Below are 20,812 nucleotides of genomic sequence, written 5' to 3'. Positions count from 1 at the left end.
AGGCACAGGTATTTTAGGTTAATGGGCAAAATTAGGCCACAATTTATTGATTACAGGAATTGAGCGGTATTGGCTTAGGCATTGATCCTATCGACTAACTGGCTTCAGCCTGATTGCTAGAAGACCGGCAAGGGTTAACCACCAGTAGGGAGTCCTGCTGATGTACATCAACTAGGAGCTCCCCCGGGGTCACCGCTCGGGGGCATGCCTTAGGCCCACATCTCCCTAGGCTTATGACACGGCAACGCCCCCCGGAATCCTTTACCGGACTACCCTTCGATATGGGGCAAGGTGATGGCACTTCCTCCCCCCCCCCACTCATCTGCATAAAAATACCCGTACCAATGCCTAACCGCCAATGCCGAGGAAGTTGTGACGATTTGCTACGAGGTAGGCGAAAAACCAAATGGCTGGTGCCAATTTGCCAAGTGGAAAAAATTCCTACCAGGCCTCTTGACGGTGACCAACCGAAGTCCATAGCAATGTCAAAGAGCCAAACCTAAAGGGTGCGAGGGTGGGAAACTGGAGCAGCTGGGGCGCTGGAGCGGAGAAAGAGGAAAATCCTCAGGGGCCGGCCCTAAATAGCACGGGCCACGCCTCCCGGGCCAGCCGATTGGCTGGCAAGGGAGATGACGCGCCCAAGGATTCCCTGCTCTCGCGGGGGCTGCAAGACAGCCCCCGCACACGTGGGGGGAGGGCATGAAGCCCGCAACCCCACCTCCTCTCCAGCTCGGAAGTAGTTTAACGTTTTATGGTCATCTGATGGTCAGTAAGGTTCCACAAGAGTTTTGGTTATTTAGCTGCATTGGACTAATAGAGCAATCCACTCTCCTAATCTGGAGCTGGGAACAAACAGAGCTAGGCTGGTCAAAGAGCTATGCTGAATCCTAAACTGGTCCAACTATCAGCAATGGTGGATATAACAAACCAGGATAGGGAAAGTGAGCTACAATTTCCAGATGTGGCTTAACAAGTAACTTTTCTTCTCGGGAAACTCTGCAAATTGTAACTTTGTGAGCGGAATCTAGGGGTCTCATCCTTAACAAACTACAGCTCCCATGACTGCTCAAAGTGGTATCACAGTGCTTTAAATTTGTGAATGTGTCCTGTGAGGGGCAAAGCTGAGATACTTCTTGGCAGGACTGTCTATAGGACAAAATAGCAAGAGGGTGGGTTGGTCACAGGAGTTGCCAGAAGAGTCGGTGGAACAAAAGGTCTGTTTGGTCCATGCAGTGCTTTTCCTGATGAGCCTTCTCTTTGTGTGCGGTGCTCCAAAATGGTGCTTGTGAGTAACAGTAGGGGTATTGAACTGCTGGCTGGAATGCCTGGAGACTGACAGTGGTGGCTGTGCCACCGCGGCTGATGGAAAGGGGGCACTCTGGTTGGGTATGTGGTCACAGAGGTGTATGTCCCTCTTGTTGTGAATTCATTGCCTGCCTTGGGCTGGGGCATTGTCACCAGCACTACTTCCGATTGGTGGGCACACTGGCTAGTGGGATTTCTCCCCAGCACTCTAAAATGTTCTAGCTGTACATATTTTTACATACTACAATTGTACAGGTATTCACATTTCCTCTCTAGTCTCCAAGTCATTACCCCCACCCTCAGTTTTGCTGCTGCTTTGACATGAGTTCCCACTTGGCAGCTGCTTCTTTCTCCTTCCTGGCTTAGCCACATCATTAATCCCAAGACATATTATCCCACATAATATAACCTGTCAGGAGCACCAGAGCCCAAATGCGCATCCACCCTGCTTCTCATCGCAGGTTATACTTGTGGTGCGGAAGGCGTCTCCTTCCTGCACTCCATAACCACACGGATCATGTATGCACTTATGCTGTGTATATGAATTGGCCTTTAGACCCAGTGGCAGTTGCTGAAGACTTCATTCATTTTGGTGGCGCCTCCAGAGTTTGCTGTGAGAATGCAGCTTTGCACCATTACCATGATGTGAAGAGATTCTGCATGCAACAGCAAAATGACATTACCTTTAGGGCATTGTGGTCACTGCGCCATCCTTTGCTTTGTTCATTTGTTGACATTTGGACCAGTGGCAAAGCACATGTGTTTCCAGTTCCAGAGATCATGGCCATCAACTAAAAGAACCCACACTCAATCAGGACTAGCATTTCCAAATGTCCAGGAAGTGTAACAGACAGTGCCGGATTTAGGTATAAGCTAAACAAGCTATAGCTTAGGGCCCCACTCTCTTGGGGCCCCCAAAAAAATTAAGGGGAAAAAATTGGATGTACATTTCTAAAATATAAGATTAAAAACACCACCTACATACAGCAACAATGTTTTGTGGGTGCTGTGGTCTAAAGCACTGAGCCTTGGGCTTGCCAATCGGAAGGTCAGTGGTTCGAATCCCCATGATGGGGTGAGCTACCGTTATTTGGTCCCAGCTCCTGCCAACCTAGCAGTTCGAAAGCACGTCAAATTGCAAGTAGATAAATAGGTACCGCTCTGGTGGGAAGGTAAATGGCATTTCTGTGTGCTGCTCTGGTTTCGTCAGAAGTGGCTTAGTCATGCTGGCCACATGACCCGGAAAAACTGTCTGAGGACAAACGTCGGCTCCCTTGGCCAGTAAAGCGAGATGAGCGCCACAACCCCAGAGTCATTCGCGACTGGACTTAACTGTCAGGCGTCCTTTATATTTACCTTTTAGGCACCTATGATGTAAGTAATGGGCCCCGCCTGCTAGCCTGCTCCCTAAAATATCACTGGTTTGCTTATTTCTATATATAGGGTGCCTACATTCTGCATGGACTGGTTGCATAGCAACATGTGCAAATAGCTTTAGATACCTATTAGATCCATAAAATACCACATAGCATATATTCAATACAAAAAACAGCGACAATTTGTTGTTGACAAAGGACAGCTGGACACATAAAGGGCCCCATTACCTTCAGTAGCTTAGGGCCTCATCAAACCTAAATCCAGCCCTGGTAACAGATCAGGATACTGATACCATTTGGGCACTTGCAGGCATTTATTCTTTTTTAGTTACAAGAGACAGGCTGCAAGAAGCAGCTGTTCCTGGACTAGAACTCAAATACCCTCACTGCTTCCTTGGCACTAAATGCAACTTAGTGATCTCAGATTTTGCCATCTCCTGACAGAAGATTTTATTTACTTTTATTTTTTTACATTAGCCTTGGCTGTACAGTGGTACCTCTGGTTACAGACGCTTCAGGTTACAGACGCCGCTAACCAGAAATAGTACCTCGGCTTAAGAACTTTGCTTCAGGGTGAGAACAGAAATCACACAACAGCAGTGGGAGGCCCCATTAGCTAAAATGGTACCTCAGGTTAAGAACAGTTTCAGGTTAAGAACGGACCTCCAGAATGAATTAAGTTCTTAACCCGAGGTACCACTGTATTCAGTAGGAAAAACCTGAGTGCCTGGAATATCATAAACCAGCTGTTAGGGCAGAGATGGGAAACTTCACTGCCAGATTAAACCCTAGGGGTGGGGGCCCTTAGGCAGTCAAAATCTTGGGGAGCCCCTTGGGAATTATCTCCTAATAAGTTTTTGATTTTACCAACCAACAATTTCAATAAGCAAATTTGATTACACAATATTATATTGCAGGGCCCCTAAAAGGTGTGGGGTCCATAGGCTGGTGCCTACACTGCCTATTTGGTAATCTAGCACTGGGAAATCTATGGCCTTCCAGATGTTGCTTATAGGGGCTGATGAAAGTTGAAGGTGAAAACCATTTGGGGGCCACAGGGTCCCCATCCCTGAGTTGGGAGAAGAGAGTAGCTGGCCCCTTCGTAATGGAGGCAAACTGACACACAGAGACACATGCTTTTAAAAGAGAGGATTATATTTAACTCGGACAACTCTACAGTATATTCTTAAGTCCACATTACTCTAACTTGCATATATTATTGAGCAATAAATTTTATTCCAATCCCCCCCTCCCCCAATTCCATATATTTTTTTTCCTGCTTAGCCAGTGGGAAACTTGCATTCATTTAAACAAAACCAAGATTTCATTTTGTCTTTGGGAATTAAACAACATGTAAGTCATCAGAGGGCAGAAGAGTTTGGCATGTATGCAATCTCTGCCAGACCAGAATGAGATGCATTGCGGTTTATATCTCTTCCTTAATTTGTTTAATCTGCTTAAGCAGATCTAAGATACAGATGCCGGGCATGTTAATGTGATTGTGGAAATGGGTGCATATGTACATATCCTGAAAATGTCTGCATGATCCTTTCCTCCACATATTTGAAAGCCAGAAATCACCTAAACCAGCCCATGCGTAGCTGGCTGGTCATGTGGAGAGCTCAGCTCACAATTAAGGCTACCTGTGTGAGTGTCTTTCCCCAGCCATGCTATTTTGCAATGCCTGCATCCACACACCAGCTGAATATGTGAAAAGGAGCTTAGAGTCACTTTGTATATTATAGGAGGAAGCAGGCATCAAAGATGCAGAATGGCTAAATCAGCCTCCTGTCACATTTATATATCTTCTTTTCTACATGTGACCCCACTGTGACTACAGCTTTCGGAATCTCCCTATATATTTTTTAAAGTAATTGTTTTTACAATGTTTTCAACTACAACTGCTTTTAATTAATTTAATTTTTTTTTAGACTGTTTCAATTTGGTTTATAATGTTGTTTTTGCTTTTACGTTTTAAATCTGCCACTCTGGTCTCCTTGGGGTGGACAGTCAGGATATAAATTCAATTATTATTAATCATCATCATAGTCATAGTATTCAATTCACCACAGGACCAAGCTTAAAAGTGTGGTTAATCTCAACTAGTTAGTGAAAACAAGCTGGTTTCATAAACTATGGCTTGACATCAACTTGTTTCAAACAAACTGTAGCTAAGATCACGCACACTTTGTTGGGTTTGGATGATACTATTAATGCACAGTTAATAAGAAGAGAAGTAAAGGCTAGGCTAGACTTGTTTTCATCATGGTTTATCATAACACAGCCATTATCTCCTGTGATTAATTTTATGGCAAAAACCCAATTCATTTCTGCTTTAATCTGCACACGTACTGTTGAAAGACAAAACATCCCTAGAAATCACGTGGGTTATATGTAGATTTTCTTTTGAAGTTTCATTGCCAATCCTGCAGACAACAGCACACTAAAATTCCCTAAGTGCATCCAATGTTTGCTTCCATTTCAGTCTACTGTTTCACACCGTGGACTGTGTTGTGGACTGCACAAGAAGTGTTCATCACAGCTGCAAGAGAATGATATATTCAGTGAATAAGTCTTACAGCATGTCACAGACATCAGAGGCTGTTAATGTAGTGAACGAAATCTTACAGACTACAGAAGAAAGTAAGAATACTTGGGGTCCTTACCCAGACTCACAGGTGCTCCAGAACATATTCTTTTAGAGACGGGCCGGGCGGCGGGGGAAGAAAAATAATACAGGTTGGTTATTATTTCTTAAAGTGAACAGAAGAGTGTTTATTATGGGATGGGTGCTTTTTTTGGGCATCTGTGAAAAATGTTATCATCAAAATGCCAACCCCTGCCCCACATAATCCAACCTGAATTTATGCTTTCCAGGGGAAATCCCATCGTTTTTAAAGGAAAATCTGTTGCCAATGACCCATTTGCAATGTTTCAATGACTTGTTTATTATTACTACAGTCATACCTCTTGTTGCGTTCAGTTCAGGTTACGTCTTTTCAGGTTGCATCCCACGGCAACCTGGAAGTACCAAAAAGGGTTACTTCCAGGTTTCGCCGCTCGTGCATGCGCAGACACGCAAAATGACATCACACACATGCGCGGAAGTGGCGAATCGCAACCCGTGCATGCGCAGACGCAGGTTGCATTCCTTTCAGGTTGCGAACGGGGCTCTGGAACGGATCCCATTCACAACCAGAGGTACCACTGTATTTGGTAAATTTGTACAGTACCCTTTATCTGTAGATCTCAGTGCTGCTCACAGCTGTAGCTATTTGATTCTAGGTAAATTATTAATAAAAGAACTTGGTATTTATATTCTTAGTAAAGGTAAAGGTAAAGGTAAAGGTAAAGGGACCCCTGACCATTAGGTCCAGTCGTGACCGACTCTGGGGTTGCGGCGCTCATCTCACTTTATTGGCCGAGGGAGCCGGCGTACAGCTTCCAGGTCATGTGGCCAGCATGACTATGCCGCTTCTGGCAAACCAGAGCAGCGCACAGAAATGCCGTTTACCTTCCCGCTGGAGCGGTACCTATTTATCTACTTGGCAGGAGCTGGGACCAAGCAACGGGAGCTCACTCCGTCACGGGGATTCGAACCGCTGACCTTCTGATCAGCAAGTCCTAGGCTCTGTGGTTTAACCGACAGCGCCACCCGCGTCCCTACTATACTTAGTAGTCAGTGCAATTTCACGATGCGATTTCCCCCCAAGAATGCACTTTTTTTGGACAGTGGTCTTGTGCAGTGCCCCAAAATGGATGTATTTGGGTGCCATGACTGGGGGGGAAATGCTTTGAGGGGCACGCAATATCACGGGAACCAAAATTGCTGCCATGCTCTCACGATAAAAATCAGGAACGTAGTGCCCTGGATTTTGGTTTGAAAATGTTGGAGGATATGGCATGTGTAGGTGAATTGCTCCATTCCAGGCTCGAAAACTTGGAAATACAAACAGAATCCTTTCTATCTAGAGATGCCGTATATTGCATTCACCTGTTCTCTTCTCCTTCCAGTAATGTCTTGTATGCAGCAATCTCAATATCAAGGGCCAGTTTGGTATTCATGAGTTCATGATAATCCCTCAAGAGGCCAGCCAATTTGTCCTTGGAATCCTGCAGGCGCTTCTGGAGCTCTTGTTCCTTTTCCTGGGCATCTTTAAGAGAATGGTCACCTTGTTTTTCAGTGTCACCAATGGCTGCCTGCAGAGAAGCAACCTGCAAAATATGGGAGAACATTGTCCAAATGTAACACCAGTATCACTCCATACTGGAGTCAGTCCCTTTCCGCCTTCCCACTCCAACAGTAATTCTGGGCAACCAGGAATTTCCTAGGATCTTATCACAGGCTCTTTAACAACAAGATCACTAAGGGAGAAGAGGTTCCCCAGAAAGATAATCTGCCTGCCCCTGTTGTTGAACTCCCTAGAGAAGAGTGTTGGGTAGGATGCGCCCTCAGGTCATGCAAAGTGATGCAAAAATCACCTGATAGGTGAGTGCTTTTCATGGGGACAAAAGTGACTCCTAATAATCATCCCTGGTTATTTCAGCTCAGGGACTAACTGAATTAGTGATAGATATGTTCTCCCGGTCTCATTTGGTTTGGCTTGAAACAAGCTAAGTGATTTCTGCCCCAAACTGGAAACTGGGAAATGTCCTAGCTCCCTGACCCAACACTCTTCAGATATGTTGGATTACAAAGCCTCTCCTCCCTGGAAGAGAGGGGAGTGGTTGTGAGCGGGAGCCCGAGCTCCGCCCCTGGCCGGGGGCCTTAGCCCCCGCCCCTCCTCACCTGGCTGGCGCCCACGCCCACCGGAGGCAGCCAACCAGGTGTCTCCGGGGGGCGTGTTTAGCAGCTTAATGCTGCGGCTTCAGCTCCGCCTCCTCCTCAGTCGTCGTCGTCCCGCAGCGAGTCACCCACCCTCCACTCCCATTTAGCTCAGGGTCTAGGTTTTTTGGCCTTGCTATGGACCTTAGGTTGGTCACCCCGGTTGTCTAGGGGGCCTGGTAGGAATTTTTCCATTTGGCATTAGGCTTTTTGGTTTTTTCGCCTACCTCGTAGCAATCGTCACAACTTTTGTGGTATTGGTGGGTAGGTTAGGCATTGGATTCATGTGTGTCTAGGGCTAGGTGTGGCCATCGCCTATGCTATCTACCGTGGGTTATTCCGTTAAAGGAATCTGGCGGTCGTGTATTCTGTCCGATGCCTGCTTGGCGGGAGGCCATGGCACGACCCTCGGTGACATCAGGGGTGAGCCTATAGTTGGATTAGCATCAACAGGCTCCACCTACTGGTGAATAAACCCACCTCCTATAGTCATCCAATGCCTAAGCCAATACCTTTTCACTGCTGTAATCAATAAAGTTGTGGCCTTTTCTTGCCCATTAACCTTATATCACGTGTCCTTGTGTGTTTATTTCACATAGCGGGGGTCGGGCCCTCGATCCACAAACTCCCATTAGCCTCAACCAGCGCTGCCAGTGGTCAGGTGGAGCTAATCTGAATTAATAAGGACCCCACTAAGACTCTGATCAGGGATTCCTGCATTCCAGTGAGTTTTGAAGCTGCTGCTCACCCACCATAACTCTTCTTCCCACTCACCCACCTACCCACCTATAGACTTCCAAACCTCCTTTCTCTCCCCTTTCACCTGCTTACCTGGCTGCTGAATCTGGTAGCAAAGGCAGCGGCAAAGTCTTCTCCCTATTCGCCTGCCTAGAGTTGCTTCTTGGAAGACTATGCATGTCAGACAGGGGTTAGGGGCTGGGTGCATGGAGTGGGAAAGGAGTTGAATTCTTCTCCAGCTCAGATTAAAACCTGAGCCAGAGAAGAATTTATGGGACTGTAAATCATCTCTCACATTTGTAATGAACGTTATGAATGTGTCCCATGTTTCTTTTTCAGGAAATACAAATTTCAGAAACACCTTTAAATAGCATATGGTTACAAACCATTAGTGGTACCATAGAAAAGCCAGTAAGTTGCGTCCTTCAGTTTGTGAAGGCAGGCCTTAAGGTCTGACACTCCCACCAAACCAGGGCTGACTTGGACCAGGGAACACAGGAGCTTCCTCACCTTCTTCTTCTCATTATCTGTCTGGATCTGCATTATCTGTATCACCCGTTTTAGCTCAGTAATTTCATTGTTGTTTTTTTCCAGGTTTGCATGGAACTTGTATCGTTTGTTCTGGAGATCCTCAATCTAATATTCAGAGAGAAGGCAGAAGAGCAGAGGTACAACTTCATGCTTAAATATTGGGAGAGAAGCAGTGATGGCTCCCCCCTCATTGGCTATGTCGGGGGTGGGGACTCTTGTTAGTGGGAGGGCCACAGTCCTTTGTGGATAATCTCCCAGGGGCCAGAGGCAAAAATGGGTGGAGCAATGCCTATGACAATTACCTTTGTAAATAGGTGACATTACAATCAACTTACCTCTGTATCCTCCATCCACACAAACAAAATGCACTGTCATAATTCAAAGATGCTTCTGTCTGGACATAAGCACTTGAGGAGGCAATGAAGCAGGGTCAATGTGAGGCATGGACTGGGGAGAGGGCTAAACAGAGGGGCTTGGAGAGCCACATTTGACACCCAGGCCTGAGGTGTCCCTGCCCCCCAGGGACTATATAAAAACTATGCCACAATCCTCAGCCACCAAACTAGGACCACCTTCCTCAACAGAGTTCCTGTGAATACTGAGTTCTTTGAAAAAAATGCCCACACAATGGGCTGAAATTAAAATAAAACAAGTGTGCTTCAACCGTGCATACTAGGAAAGTTTCTAAACAGCTAAGCGGTGTTCCAACTCTGAGAAATTTTCATTTTATTTTGTTCTGGTTTTGATCCTCCACTTCACTGGTGAATGTGTTGATTGTAATGTGAAACTTCGTGGCTGCCTCACGGTGAGAGAGGAATGCTAGGAATGTATTTTGATAAGCAAGGACTGTGTGGATCTCAAAGAAAGCACTCAATATGGTGAAAATATTGAAAAACACCCCATTGACTGTTGGTGTCATGCAGCAACTATTGAATGAACGATGAAAAGAGCTCAAAGCAAAGGAGTGGACCCTGTGTGAGAGGAAGGAAGAAAGGGAAGCTGCCAGGTGAGAGCTGAGAGAGTTCACCTCTTTCTGTGCGAGACAAGAGTTAAGATCTACATGTGAGAGAGGACTTTGCATTCTTTTTCTTCCTTTTCTTTTCTTTTGTTTAGATTAGTTTGCTTTTTAGTGTATTATTAAAAGTCTTAATAAAATCTCATGTAAAAAGGGAAAATGCACACAGATTCCATATGAGGGATTGATTGAGATACAACATTAAGTTTCCCCAAACTAATTTCTGAGATCTTTGCTAGGACTAAGAGTACATCCGGGAGTACCTGTAACAGAATGAGGATTTATGCTTGTTAAAATGAGGAATGTTAAAACAATATTATAATCTTTTAAGTTTGAGGAGGAAAGATTGCTTTAGAACAACAATAAAACTGATAAACAAGATAGCTGGTTGCATCTGAGGCAAAAGCTGTTCATATCCAATGATATATTAGAAACTATTCAGAAGGAACCTGATGGAGATTCAGACATCAAGATCCTGTGCCTCCACTTATCAATTCACCAGAGCAATTCACCTGGCAAAATAACTTTCTGTTGGGCCTTTCTGGTTCTAAGCTTGCAAACTATGCCAAAACAGTTCTTTGAGGGATCTGGTTTCTGCAAAGGTTATATATGTTGGCCATGCTTACCGAGATATGATACCCTTGGTACCTACGGTACCTATGGGACCGCCTCTCCTGGTATGCCCCACAGAGAAACTTACGGTCTTCAAATAAAAACATATTGAAGGTCCCAGGCCACAGAGAAGTTAGGCTGGCCTCAACTAGAGCCAGGGCTTTTTTGGCCGTGGCTCCGATCTGGTGGAACACTCTGTCACAAGAGACCAGGGCCCTGCGGGACTTGACATCTTTCCACAGGGCCTGCAAGACAGAGCTGTTCCACCAGGCCTTTGGCCAGGGCACAGCCTGACTCCCTCCCTCGGCAATCTTCGCGGAGCTCTGGCCCAATGGTTGCCAGTGGCTTGAATTAATTAATTTTATAATGAATGATTTTAGAGTGTTGTTTGTGCAGTACTTTTGTACTGTTTTGTTGTTGTTAGCCACCCTGAGCCCGGCTTCGGCTGGGGAGGGCGGGATATAAATAAAATTTATTATTATTGGAGGTGTGGGTGACAGTCAATGCAACCTTTGGGCTGAAAAGGGTTAGCTATCCATGTTTTAACCCTACATCTTGTATATGTGGTGGGAAATCCAAGGAAAGTCTAGATTACAATTTATTTATTTTTAAATTGAGTGTTGGTGTCCATCGTATTTTTATGATTTTCTCTGTTAAATCACCCTGGTCATCACACATAAATATATGAAGCTCTATGTATTGGTGAATAACCACAGAGATATTTAGCTGGATGGATGTCATATATCCAACTTATTTAAGATGAAATATCTTTGTGTGGTACAAGTGGTGTTGTGTTATATTTAGAGTAATCTCATTGGCAGTGGCAGTGACACAGTGAAGGTTTGTTTGGAGAAAATGTGGTGGATTTGTAAAGCTGACTTCCAAAGGAGAAACTGGCTTCATTTTGGTTAATTTTATTATGCTATTATGCTCCTAAGACTTGCTTGGTGAAACAATAAATCTGATTAACTGAAGAGTAATCTATGGCTTTAGATGATCAATATGTGGACCTGGCAGTCATTTCATTGCACTGATTTTAACAAATGGATAGAACAGCAGAGTTTTTCTATTTATTGAGAAATCTGACAGCTAGAAGTTGGCAAGCAAGGATGTGAAAATCAAATTGCTGAAAATCTAGGGTCTGGTTTCCTGTATTTTCTGATTAGCTAGATTCCTTTAAAAAGAAGAAGAGTGATGTTGAGATTCTGAAATAACATCGCCTGGCTGTGAGGTGTGAAGGCTGCTCCCCGCAAGGCCCTTTCCACCTAGCTTACACCGCTTTGAGGTTTTTTATTAAAAATCTAAAGCGGTATAGAAATTGAATAAATAAATAAATAAATATCTCAACCCATTCCATGTCTCTTGGTCATACCTGGCTCTTGTAAAAGATATTAGCTTCTTCTTTGCTTCTTAGTGCGATGTTCTGATACCATCTTTCAATGTGCTGGATCAGGGCATCCATGTCTAGGCCTCTGCTGTTGTCCATGCTGACAACCACAGATGTATCATAAAGTTGACAGTCCAGCACAGTGCGTTCCTGCAGGTTACACAGAATTTGAGTGACATCCAGCAGTATAGAAAGCATCAGCAAACTAATAATAAGAATATAATAATAATTTTATTTTTTATACCCCGCCCATCTGACTGGGTTTCCCCAGCCACTCTGGGCTGCTTACAGCACATAAAAAATTGTAAAACTATCCTGAGGTGCAGGACCAAGGCTAACTTATGTGTCTTGTTTGGAGCAATTGATGAGATTCACATATCATTTTGTTGAACACTACACATTTAAAACACCTCCCGAAAGAAAATGTGGAAACTATCGTTTTTAAGGGTGCTGGGAATTGTAGCTCTGTGGGGGGTAAACTCCTGCACCCAGTATTCTATCCGAAAAGATAGTCACACAGATCTAAACATTGTGATCCAAAGCATAAATTGCTTAGAACAAAAATCAAAGGAACCAGTAGGACTCCTGTGTTGAAATGAATAGCATTGCCTATAGAAGGAAAGGATCAAGATCCATAGCTCAGTGATAGGGCAACTATTGGGCATGCAAAAAGTCCATGGTTCAATTCTTGGCATCTTGGCACCTGATTTCCCAGAGATGCACAATTAAAATATCTGAATTGAGGGGTAACAACAGCTTTTTATGCTGCGACTTATCTTAACAGACCTCTGCAAAGAAAGCTCTCAGGAATTCTACAGTCTCTTTCAGCAGCTCCTTCTTCATTTCCAGTTCCTTCTGATGTTCATATGCAGCATCAACTTTCTAGGGGAGAAAACCGGAGATTTAATTCTTATGCCATTCCAAAGCCAACACTATTTATTTATTTTATAGCATTTATACACCAATTAATATTTAAGACTTTCCCCCACACACTGAAATATATGTTTGTAACATGTATCCATGCATACAAGTTTATATGCTTAGGCTGAGTTCCCTGCAATTTCAGAGTTCCAAATTACAATGGAGCCCTTTCACCATGCTTTTCAACAAGACCTTACAATTTATGATTATATGGAAATATCTGATGGTTCCTTAATGCAGTGATATAGCCAGAAAGAGGTTATCCAGGTATGTACTTTACTAGGGCATCCGTGTTTATCAAATGCCTTTTCTCCCAATGAAATGAGGCTGGCTGCTTGTTACATGTATCTCCATCTCTTGAAGACATCAGCTGCGAGTGGCAATGAAAAATCAAGTGATGTACATTGTTTCGGCTCTCCATTTCTCCACGCTGATACATTTTCGAAGTTCAATAGGAATGTTTGGTCTTCGAGATCAGCACTGTGTTCATGCTGAATTATGGCAGTCTATATCATTCCCTCTGGAGAGCCAGTATGGTGTAGTGGTTAAGAGCGGTAGTCTAGTAATCTGGGGAACCGGGTTCGTGTCTCCGCTCCTCCACATGCAGCTGCTGGGTGACCTTGGGCCAGTCACACTTCTCTCAGCCCCACTCACCCCACAGAGTGTTTGTTGTGGGGGAGGAAGGGAAAGGAGAATGTTAGCCGCTTTGAGACTCCTTAAAGGGAGTGAAAGGCGGGATATCAAATCCAAACTCTTCTTCTTCTTCTTCTTCTAGTGGAGCAATTTCCCCATCTCTCCAACTACCTCTCCCACCAATTTGGAACAAGCAACATCAGCCCCCAAAGCATCCTATAGTACAGGGTGGAGAACCTGTGTACCATAGCTGTAGAACTACAGTTTCCATAATCCCTGACCATTGACTGGCTGTGACTGATGGAAGCTAGAGTCCAAGAAAAAACAGAGGACTGCAGTGGCTTTAGGAATTGCTCCTTGGGACCTCTTCCCACATTTATGTTTTTAAAATGCCAATAATAATGTTCTTTTAAATGAGTACACCTAATAAATGGAAAGTGTGAATGTAACGGAGGGCTCATCCACACTAATTTTCCTCTGCACTTTCTAGGCACAGGTCTGTGGTTTTCTGGACCACATCTGAATGCTTCTCTCTCCCCCCCTGCAATTTGTGGGAAACCCAAATTGCCATTTTTTTTTTTAATTCTGATTCAACTTTAAAGAGCAGGTTTTCCTGGGGAAAGTGGACTTGGATCAGGAAAGTGTACCTAGAAAGCATGGGGCAAAAGGTAGAGGTAATTAGAGAGCCCAGAGACGTGCATCACAACCTGGAATTGACTGCAGTTCCTTGCTGATGTTCAATGCCCCAAGTTGCCTTTACTTATGTAAATTAAAATTAAAATGTGTAAATCTAGAAATCTCCACTGTATTCCTCATTTTGTGCTGGCACGCACATTTTACTGTGCAGGCCTACCTAAATCACTCACCTGCTTGAGCAAGACAAACTCATTTTCTGTATTTGTTCGTCTGTTCAGCTCTTCTTCATATCTTGCAGGATTTGAGAGGGAGAGAGAGGGAAAGAGAAAAACTTTATCCAAACACAAAAAGCAAGCATGGATTACACTTAAACACATGTACAAAGCCCCAATGGTCATTTGATGTAATGAAAAGCTGTTCAGGATGGGGGAATTTTGAGCCAAGAAACAGCAGGGACAGCAAAAGGAGTTCATCGAATCCAATTATTTGCTGGCCTCTTTTCTCTTCCACATCCCCTTTCCTGAAGCTGCTTTTATTAACCCCCCAGTGTTGCAGAAGCAACTAAACATGTCTGTAACCCTGCACGGGGGGCGGGGGGAAAGGAGCTTGGGGATGCTATTTTTAGTGGCTGGACTGGCATGAAAAGGGTTAAGCACTTTTGACCTCTTCTTCTGCCAATCCTCCAGTCAAAATTGCCCCCTCCTGAAACAATTTGACATCAGACCAAAACAAAGCCTAACAACCAGTCATGCAGTCTTTATGACATGCATTTTCATGCAACACATAATTAAAATGTGACAGGGACCATTAATCCTGTGCTGTAGAAACCAGGATGAAAAGAAGAAGGAAACAGAGCAAATTATATCACATTTTAAGTAGCATACATCTTAACTTCTCTGGGTATGTATGCATCTAGACAACAAATCTTTTCCAAGATTGTACTTGACGGTTTTGAATGTCAGTGTTTCAGGGGAAAAGAACATACATACATTTAAGTTTAGTTAAAACACCACAGGACTAGTAGAATTATTTGGTCAATGACAGGTTTGAGGATTGCACTCTCTTGCAAAAGTACAAATGCCCGAGGTGGCACTATGGAGAGGGAAGGTTGAAGCCATGGTAGGTTTCAGCCTGGTTTTTGACATGCTTTAGATGTTAAATGACAGGTTAAGGGCTGTTGCCCAAACTGAAAATGCCACATCCCATTCTCTCCCCTGCTTTCCAGCAACGCTTAAGCCCCCTTCACCTGTTAAGAACATGAAGGTAGTGCCATCCATTGAAGGAGCTATGACACTGTCCCAGCTCTGATCCCTCATCCATACTTCCTTTTGTGCCACAGGTCTGGGCTTTCCAGGTCTGTGTCAGACCTTGTCCCAATGCTTTCCCCCAGGAAAAACCCACATTTTACCACTGAATCAGAGCAAATATCAAGCAGGTTTTCCACAGAGCCAGGCGATATAAGAAACTAAGCTACCGGCATGATCTCACTGTTCCTTCAATATTTGAAGCTCACTTCACATTCCATGCCATGTTGGGAAAAAATGGCATGATGTTATCATGTGGCAAATTCATAGGAAGCAGCCATTGGATTGTAATGGGGAGTGGGAGGTAATCACAAGGTCCTCGTGTCACATGTTTAATTTCATGTGACTGGAGGGAGACAGATAAGAGATACTGTTGTTTTCAGCCATAACATCTAGTTCTGGCTAGGAATGGACAGAAAGCAGCATTCTACTTATGTTGTTTTATTGTATTCATGTCCCACTATTTCTCCAAGTAGTTCAAAGTTCTCCCTCTCATTTAATCCCCTTAAAGGTAAAGGTACCCCTGATCATTAGGTCCAGTCGTGGACGACTCTGGGGTTGGTGCTAATCTCACTTTATTGGCCAAGGGAGCCAGCGTACAGCTTCCAGGTCATGTGGCCAGCAGGACTAAACCGCTTCTGGCGAACCAGAGCAGCGCACGGAAACGCCGTTTACCTTCCTGCCGGAGTGGTACCTATTTATCTACTTGCACTTTGACGTGCTTTTGAACTGCTAGGTTGTTTAATCCCCTTAACAACCCTGAAAGGAAGTGACTGGCCCAGGGCCACCCAGTGAGCTTAATGGCTGAGTGGGGATTTAACCCCCCCCCCCTCTTCCCAGCTGGACCATAAAGAAGGCTGATTGCCGAAGAATTGATGCTTTTGAATTATGGTGTTGGAGGAGACTCTTGAGAGTCCCATGGACTGCAAGAAGATCAAACCTATCCATTCTGAAGGAAATCAGCCCTGAGTGCTCACTGGAAGGACAGATCCTGAAGCTGAGGCTCCAATACTTTGGCCACCTCATGAGAAGACTCCCTGGAAAAGACCCTGCTGTTGGGAAAGATGGAGGGCACAAGGAGAAGGGAACGACAGAGGACGAGATGGTTGGACAGTGTTCTCGAAGCTACCAACATGAGTCTGACCAAACTGTGGGAGGCAGTGGAAGACAGGAGTGCCTGGCGTGCTCTGGTCCAGGGGGTCACGAAGAGTCGGACACAACTAAACAACTAAACAACAACAACAACTCTCCAGTTCATCTGTTGTTTTGGGGTGCACAAATTAGATAGGCTCACCTTAAAACGCAAAGTGAAAGCCTTCCCCCCACCGCATTCCTAGTTCTGTGGAGGTCAGGCCATGTAAGGTCTGCCACCACTCTTGGCTGGCTGTGGACATGGGCTCTGCCTCGAGAGGTTAACTTACTTGCACCGGTTCTCCTCAACCATGCTGTGCGTTGTTTTTTGTTGGTTTTCGAGCTTCTGCTTCTCACACAATAAGCAGTCCAGTTTTTTCCTCAGCTTACTGAGGAAATTTTCACATAAGGGCTTGAGATCTTTCCGAACGGTGGGAACTGTCTGTTTCTGCAGCAGCTTCCATTTGGTGACCAGCACCTGGTTCTTCTGTTCCAAGGATCTGACCTGAAATCGAAGCAAGAAAAGCAAAGGCCAGTTGCTGGGAAGCTGTTGCAACTTTTGATAGCAAATAAATGCATGAATGAGGCTGCATTTTGCTGCTACGGGATTCGCTCTTAGGTGCTGAATATATGCTTGGTTGTTGTTTTTAAATACAAAATATAACCTATAACCACAAAACCATTATGGAAGAGATTCAAATGATATATCTCACGTATATAATCAAAATCTTACATTATGGTTCTAAGTGTATTCTAATCCATTTTTCATAGCTGATAATAAAAACACCTCAGCCACACCCTTTTCACCACCTATGGTGTTGTTAAAATTTCTATACTGCCCGTCATCTGAGGATCACACAGAAATTTAAAATATGAAAACCCACACAAAATGTGTAACATAGTAACAAACAAAAACAGTACCTCTACCCCACCGTTTAATAGACCATAGGTTGTTTAATTAGCCAAAAGCCTGGGAGAAGAGGAATTATTTGGCCTGGTGCCAAAATAAATGTAGCAAAGATGCCAGCCAACCCTCCCTGGGGAGAGCATTTCACAAGTGAGGAGCCACCACAAAAAGGCCTGTATTTTCCTGTGTCCACTGTATATTGAATAAAGTATACTGTCTACCCATTTCTGCTTGCACTACAGCCTTGAACCAGATCAGAATTGCCCTCCCAAGCCACAGTTAGCCACAAAGTGAAAAGCTGTGGGCTTAAAAAAGCTACCCATCCTCTTCATGATGGGGTGTGATCATAGAATCACAGAACTGTAGAGTTGGAAGGGACCCGGAGGGTCACCTAGTCCAACCCCTTGCAATGACGAATAGGCAACTGTCCCACATGGGGTCAAACCTGCAACCTTGGCATTATTAGCCCCATGTTCTAACCAACTGAACACCATATTCTAACCAGCTGTGAATGGGCTGTCACAGAGATTGTACTACTACTACTACTACTACTACTACTAGGTAAAGGTAAAGGGACCCCTGACCATTAGGTCCAGTCGTGACCGACTCTGGGGTTGTTGCGCTCATCTCACTTTATTGGCTGAGGGAGCCGGCGTACAGCTTCCGGGTCATGTGGCCAGCATGACTAAGCTGCTTCTGGCAAACCAGAGCAGCGCACGGAAACACCGTTTACCTTCCCGCTGGAGCGGTACCTATTTATCTACTTGCACTTTGATGTGCTTTCGAACTGCTATGTTGGCAGGAGCAGGGACTGAGCAACGGGAGCTCACCCCATCACGGGATTCGAACCATTGACCTTCTGATCAGCAAGTCCTAGGCTCTGTGGTTTAACCCACAGCGCCGCCTGTGTCCCATACTACTACTACTACTACACCCACGTACCGTAATACTACTACTAGCATTAAATTTGCATACCACCCTTCATTCAAAGATCACAGGGTGGTTCACAACATAAAAATACAAAATGAGAACATAAAATACATAATAAAACAAAAACAAACCAATAACCTCCCTCCCATATGAGTTTGTAGTGTGGCTATACTGAAAAATGGCATGGTGCTTACATAATATATATTTTTACCACTGGACAGCTCTGTCTCGAGAAACCTTGAAGCCAGATTTCAAGGCTTCTGGGTATGCTGCAGTCTAGCAAGCAATAACACAAGCCTTCTATGGAGAGATGTAAACACCATGGACAGAACTCTTAGCACACGATCATCCACAAACGCAGCACATTTCAACTGAGTCAATTCACACATTCTGCTGTCAAGTGTACAGGTGTGAATCAGGCCATATCCTTCAAAGTCTCCAGGCACGATTCAAAATTTGCTCTCTGCAAACATATCACTTAATGTGGCAGCAGAATTAATTAGAACTCTAACTCTGCTTGAAATATCTTAATGTTCAGCCACATGTGTGTAGTCCCTTCGGTCTGGGATCATCCCCATCATCATTAATGGAATCATCTCACCTTGTCAATGAAGCAAGCAAACTGATTGTTGAGGTCCTTTAGTTGCTCCTTCTCCAGTGCTTTTACTTGATGGTCATGCGGATCGACCCCCAGGCAGAGAGGTTCCAAGAGATGCTTGTTAATGGAGACCTCGCGGATCCTATCGCTTCTACAGCTGGCAGAAGGACTTGCTGTGCTTCTATGTCCAAAGCCCCTTGCAAGTATGCTGTGGCCCACCACTTGTCCTGCTTCCATATCGTTTCCATAGCTACTTCTCTCCTGGCCCACACAGCAAGAAATCTGATGTCTTCCACCAAAGTTATGGAAACTTTTGCTGGTGTTTCCCCTTCCTGCCAGGCAGGTGGTGGCAAAAGGTTGGCAGGTGGATGCCTCACTGATTCTGATCCCTCCGCTGCCTCCACCAGAGGAGGCAGAGGTAAAACATCTTCGAGGAGAAGAGGTGAAGAACTGTTGGCTCATCATGTCGGCTCCGTCTGAGAAGGACTAAAAGGACAAGGGGGTGCAAAGAAGGAGAGCAGCAGAAGGAGCTCCTTTGATGCAAGACCTAGAGCAACTCCTTATATGCAGCTGATTAGTCAGGCCGATTTTCTGAAATTTGCAGTGGTAATTTAGAATATTACGGGGTTTGCCTTGCCTGGCAGCAGGACATTGACCTCCACAGGCTAAAGGATGAAGTTAAAAAGTGCTAGACAAACAGTAAACAGTGTGGCACTTTTTAAAATGTCCTGTTGGCAAATTTTGATTTGGAAGATGTTTTCCTTTATGAACTGATTGGCTACTCTTTTGTCAGAATTAGCATGATACAAGTGAAATTCCTTGAGGGCAAAGGCACTGCAAGAATCTAAAATGCTTCCTTCTTTCTACCCTGGTTTTGCATGCCAATCTCCAAGTTTCCATCTGTGATGTTGTTCTCGCCATTGTTAAATGGGTGGACTGGACTGTGACAATTGCCAACTGCCATAGAAGCCAACTACTATGCCTCCCATAAAATATTTGAGGGAGGTGCCCCCCCAAAGTTGAAGGGCATTGGCATTCAAATAGTGTGTGTGATCAATTATGTGGGGTGGGGCTTACCCCCCCCCATATTTTATTCAAGCTGGCACCACTGCCACCTGCATTCATCATTAATTTGTCTCTGTTGGGTTGATGAACATGTCTCACCTGACATGCTCTTTATGTAGGAGTGGGGTCTGGCCCATGTATGACAAGGATTTCAATAGATGAAGGAGTAGCTGTGGAGAGAAAGATGAATGCAGGTGGATATGAATGAATGTGTGCTCTGTGACCGATGCTCTGCAAATGCCTTTTTTTAAGTGACACATGTTAATTATTATAATAATATATTTCTTTTGACACTTTGCACCTTCAATATGCGAAGTAAATATGAATTAATGTTTACAATGACACTTTGAAGTACTGTAAACAGGTAATTTACCCCCTGCTGAAGGAACATGGTGACCAAGGAACGTTAATTAAAATGCTTGGGGAAAACTTGACACTTGACACTGACATACAAATGTTCATGCAAATAGCTTGGCCGCATCTCTCCTCCTTTTCAGGTGATGGTCCCCTTCGAACCACCTGGTGCAAATGCAAACCTGGGGTTTCCATGGACTGTATACTCCACAAGAAGTTACAGACAGTGGAACCTCCATGGAGAGTGTTTCTGTACAATCTGGATGTTTGCAAACATGTACAGTGGTACCTCAGGTTACAGATGTCTCAGGTTACAGACGCTTCAGGTTACAGACTCTGCTAATCCAGAAATAGTACCTCGGGTTAGGAACTTTACCTCAGGATGAGAACAGAATTCGTGCTCCAGCGGCGCGGTGGCAACAGGAGGCCCCATTAGCTAAAGTGGTGCTTCAGGTTAAGAACAGTTTCAGGTTAAGAGCAGACCTCCAGTAGCTACCTTCAGTAGCTTAGGGCCTCACCAAACCTAAATCTGGCCCTGGTAACA

At 44.5% G+C, this 20,812-nt stretch overlaps 1 protein-coding gene across 1 annotated transcript in view; it reads right to left on the bottom strand.

Annotated features, from left to right (window-relative positions):
* Positions 1-19,314, bottom strand: part of LOC128409641 (keratin, type II cytoskeletal 4-like) — a 32,287-nt gene extending 12,973 nt beyond the window's left edge. The window contains exons 1-7 of the mRNA XM_053380206.1: positions 18,853-19,314; positions 16,705-16,919; positions 14,210-14,270; positions 12,576-12,671; positions 11,775-11,939; positions 8,755-8,880; positions 6,676-6,896 (exon numbers count right to left, since the gene is read on the bottom strand). Of these exons, the coding sequence (XP_053236181.1) occupies positions 6,676-6,896; positions 8,755-8,880; positions 11,775-11,939; positions 12,576-12,671; positions 14,210-14,270; positions 16,705-16,919; positions 18,853-19,314 (1,346 nt within the window). The remainder of the gene's footprint in view (positions 1-6,675; positions 6,897-8,754; positions 8,881-11,774; positions 11,940-12,575; positions 12,672-14,209; positions 14,271-16,704; positions 16,920-18,852) is intronic.
* Positions 19,315-20,812: the final 1,498 nt, after the last annotated feature.

The sequence above is a fragment of the Podarcis raffonei genome, chromosome 2 (genome assembly GCF_027172205.1).
Source record: "Podarcis raffonei isolate rPodRaf1 chromosome 2, rPodRaf1.pri, whole genome shotgun sequence".
Taxonomy (NCBI): domain Eukaryota; kingdom Metazoa; phylum Chordata; class Lepidosauria; order Squamata; family Lacertidae; genus Podarcis; species Podarcis raffonei.
The sequence above is the reverse complement of the archived record's forward strand: the minus strand, read 5'-3'. Positions and strand labels throughout refer to the sequence as shown.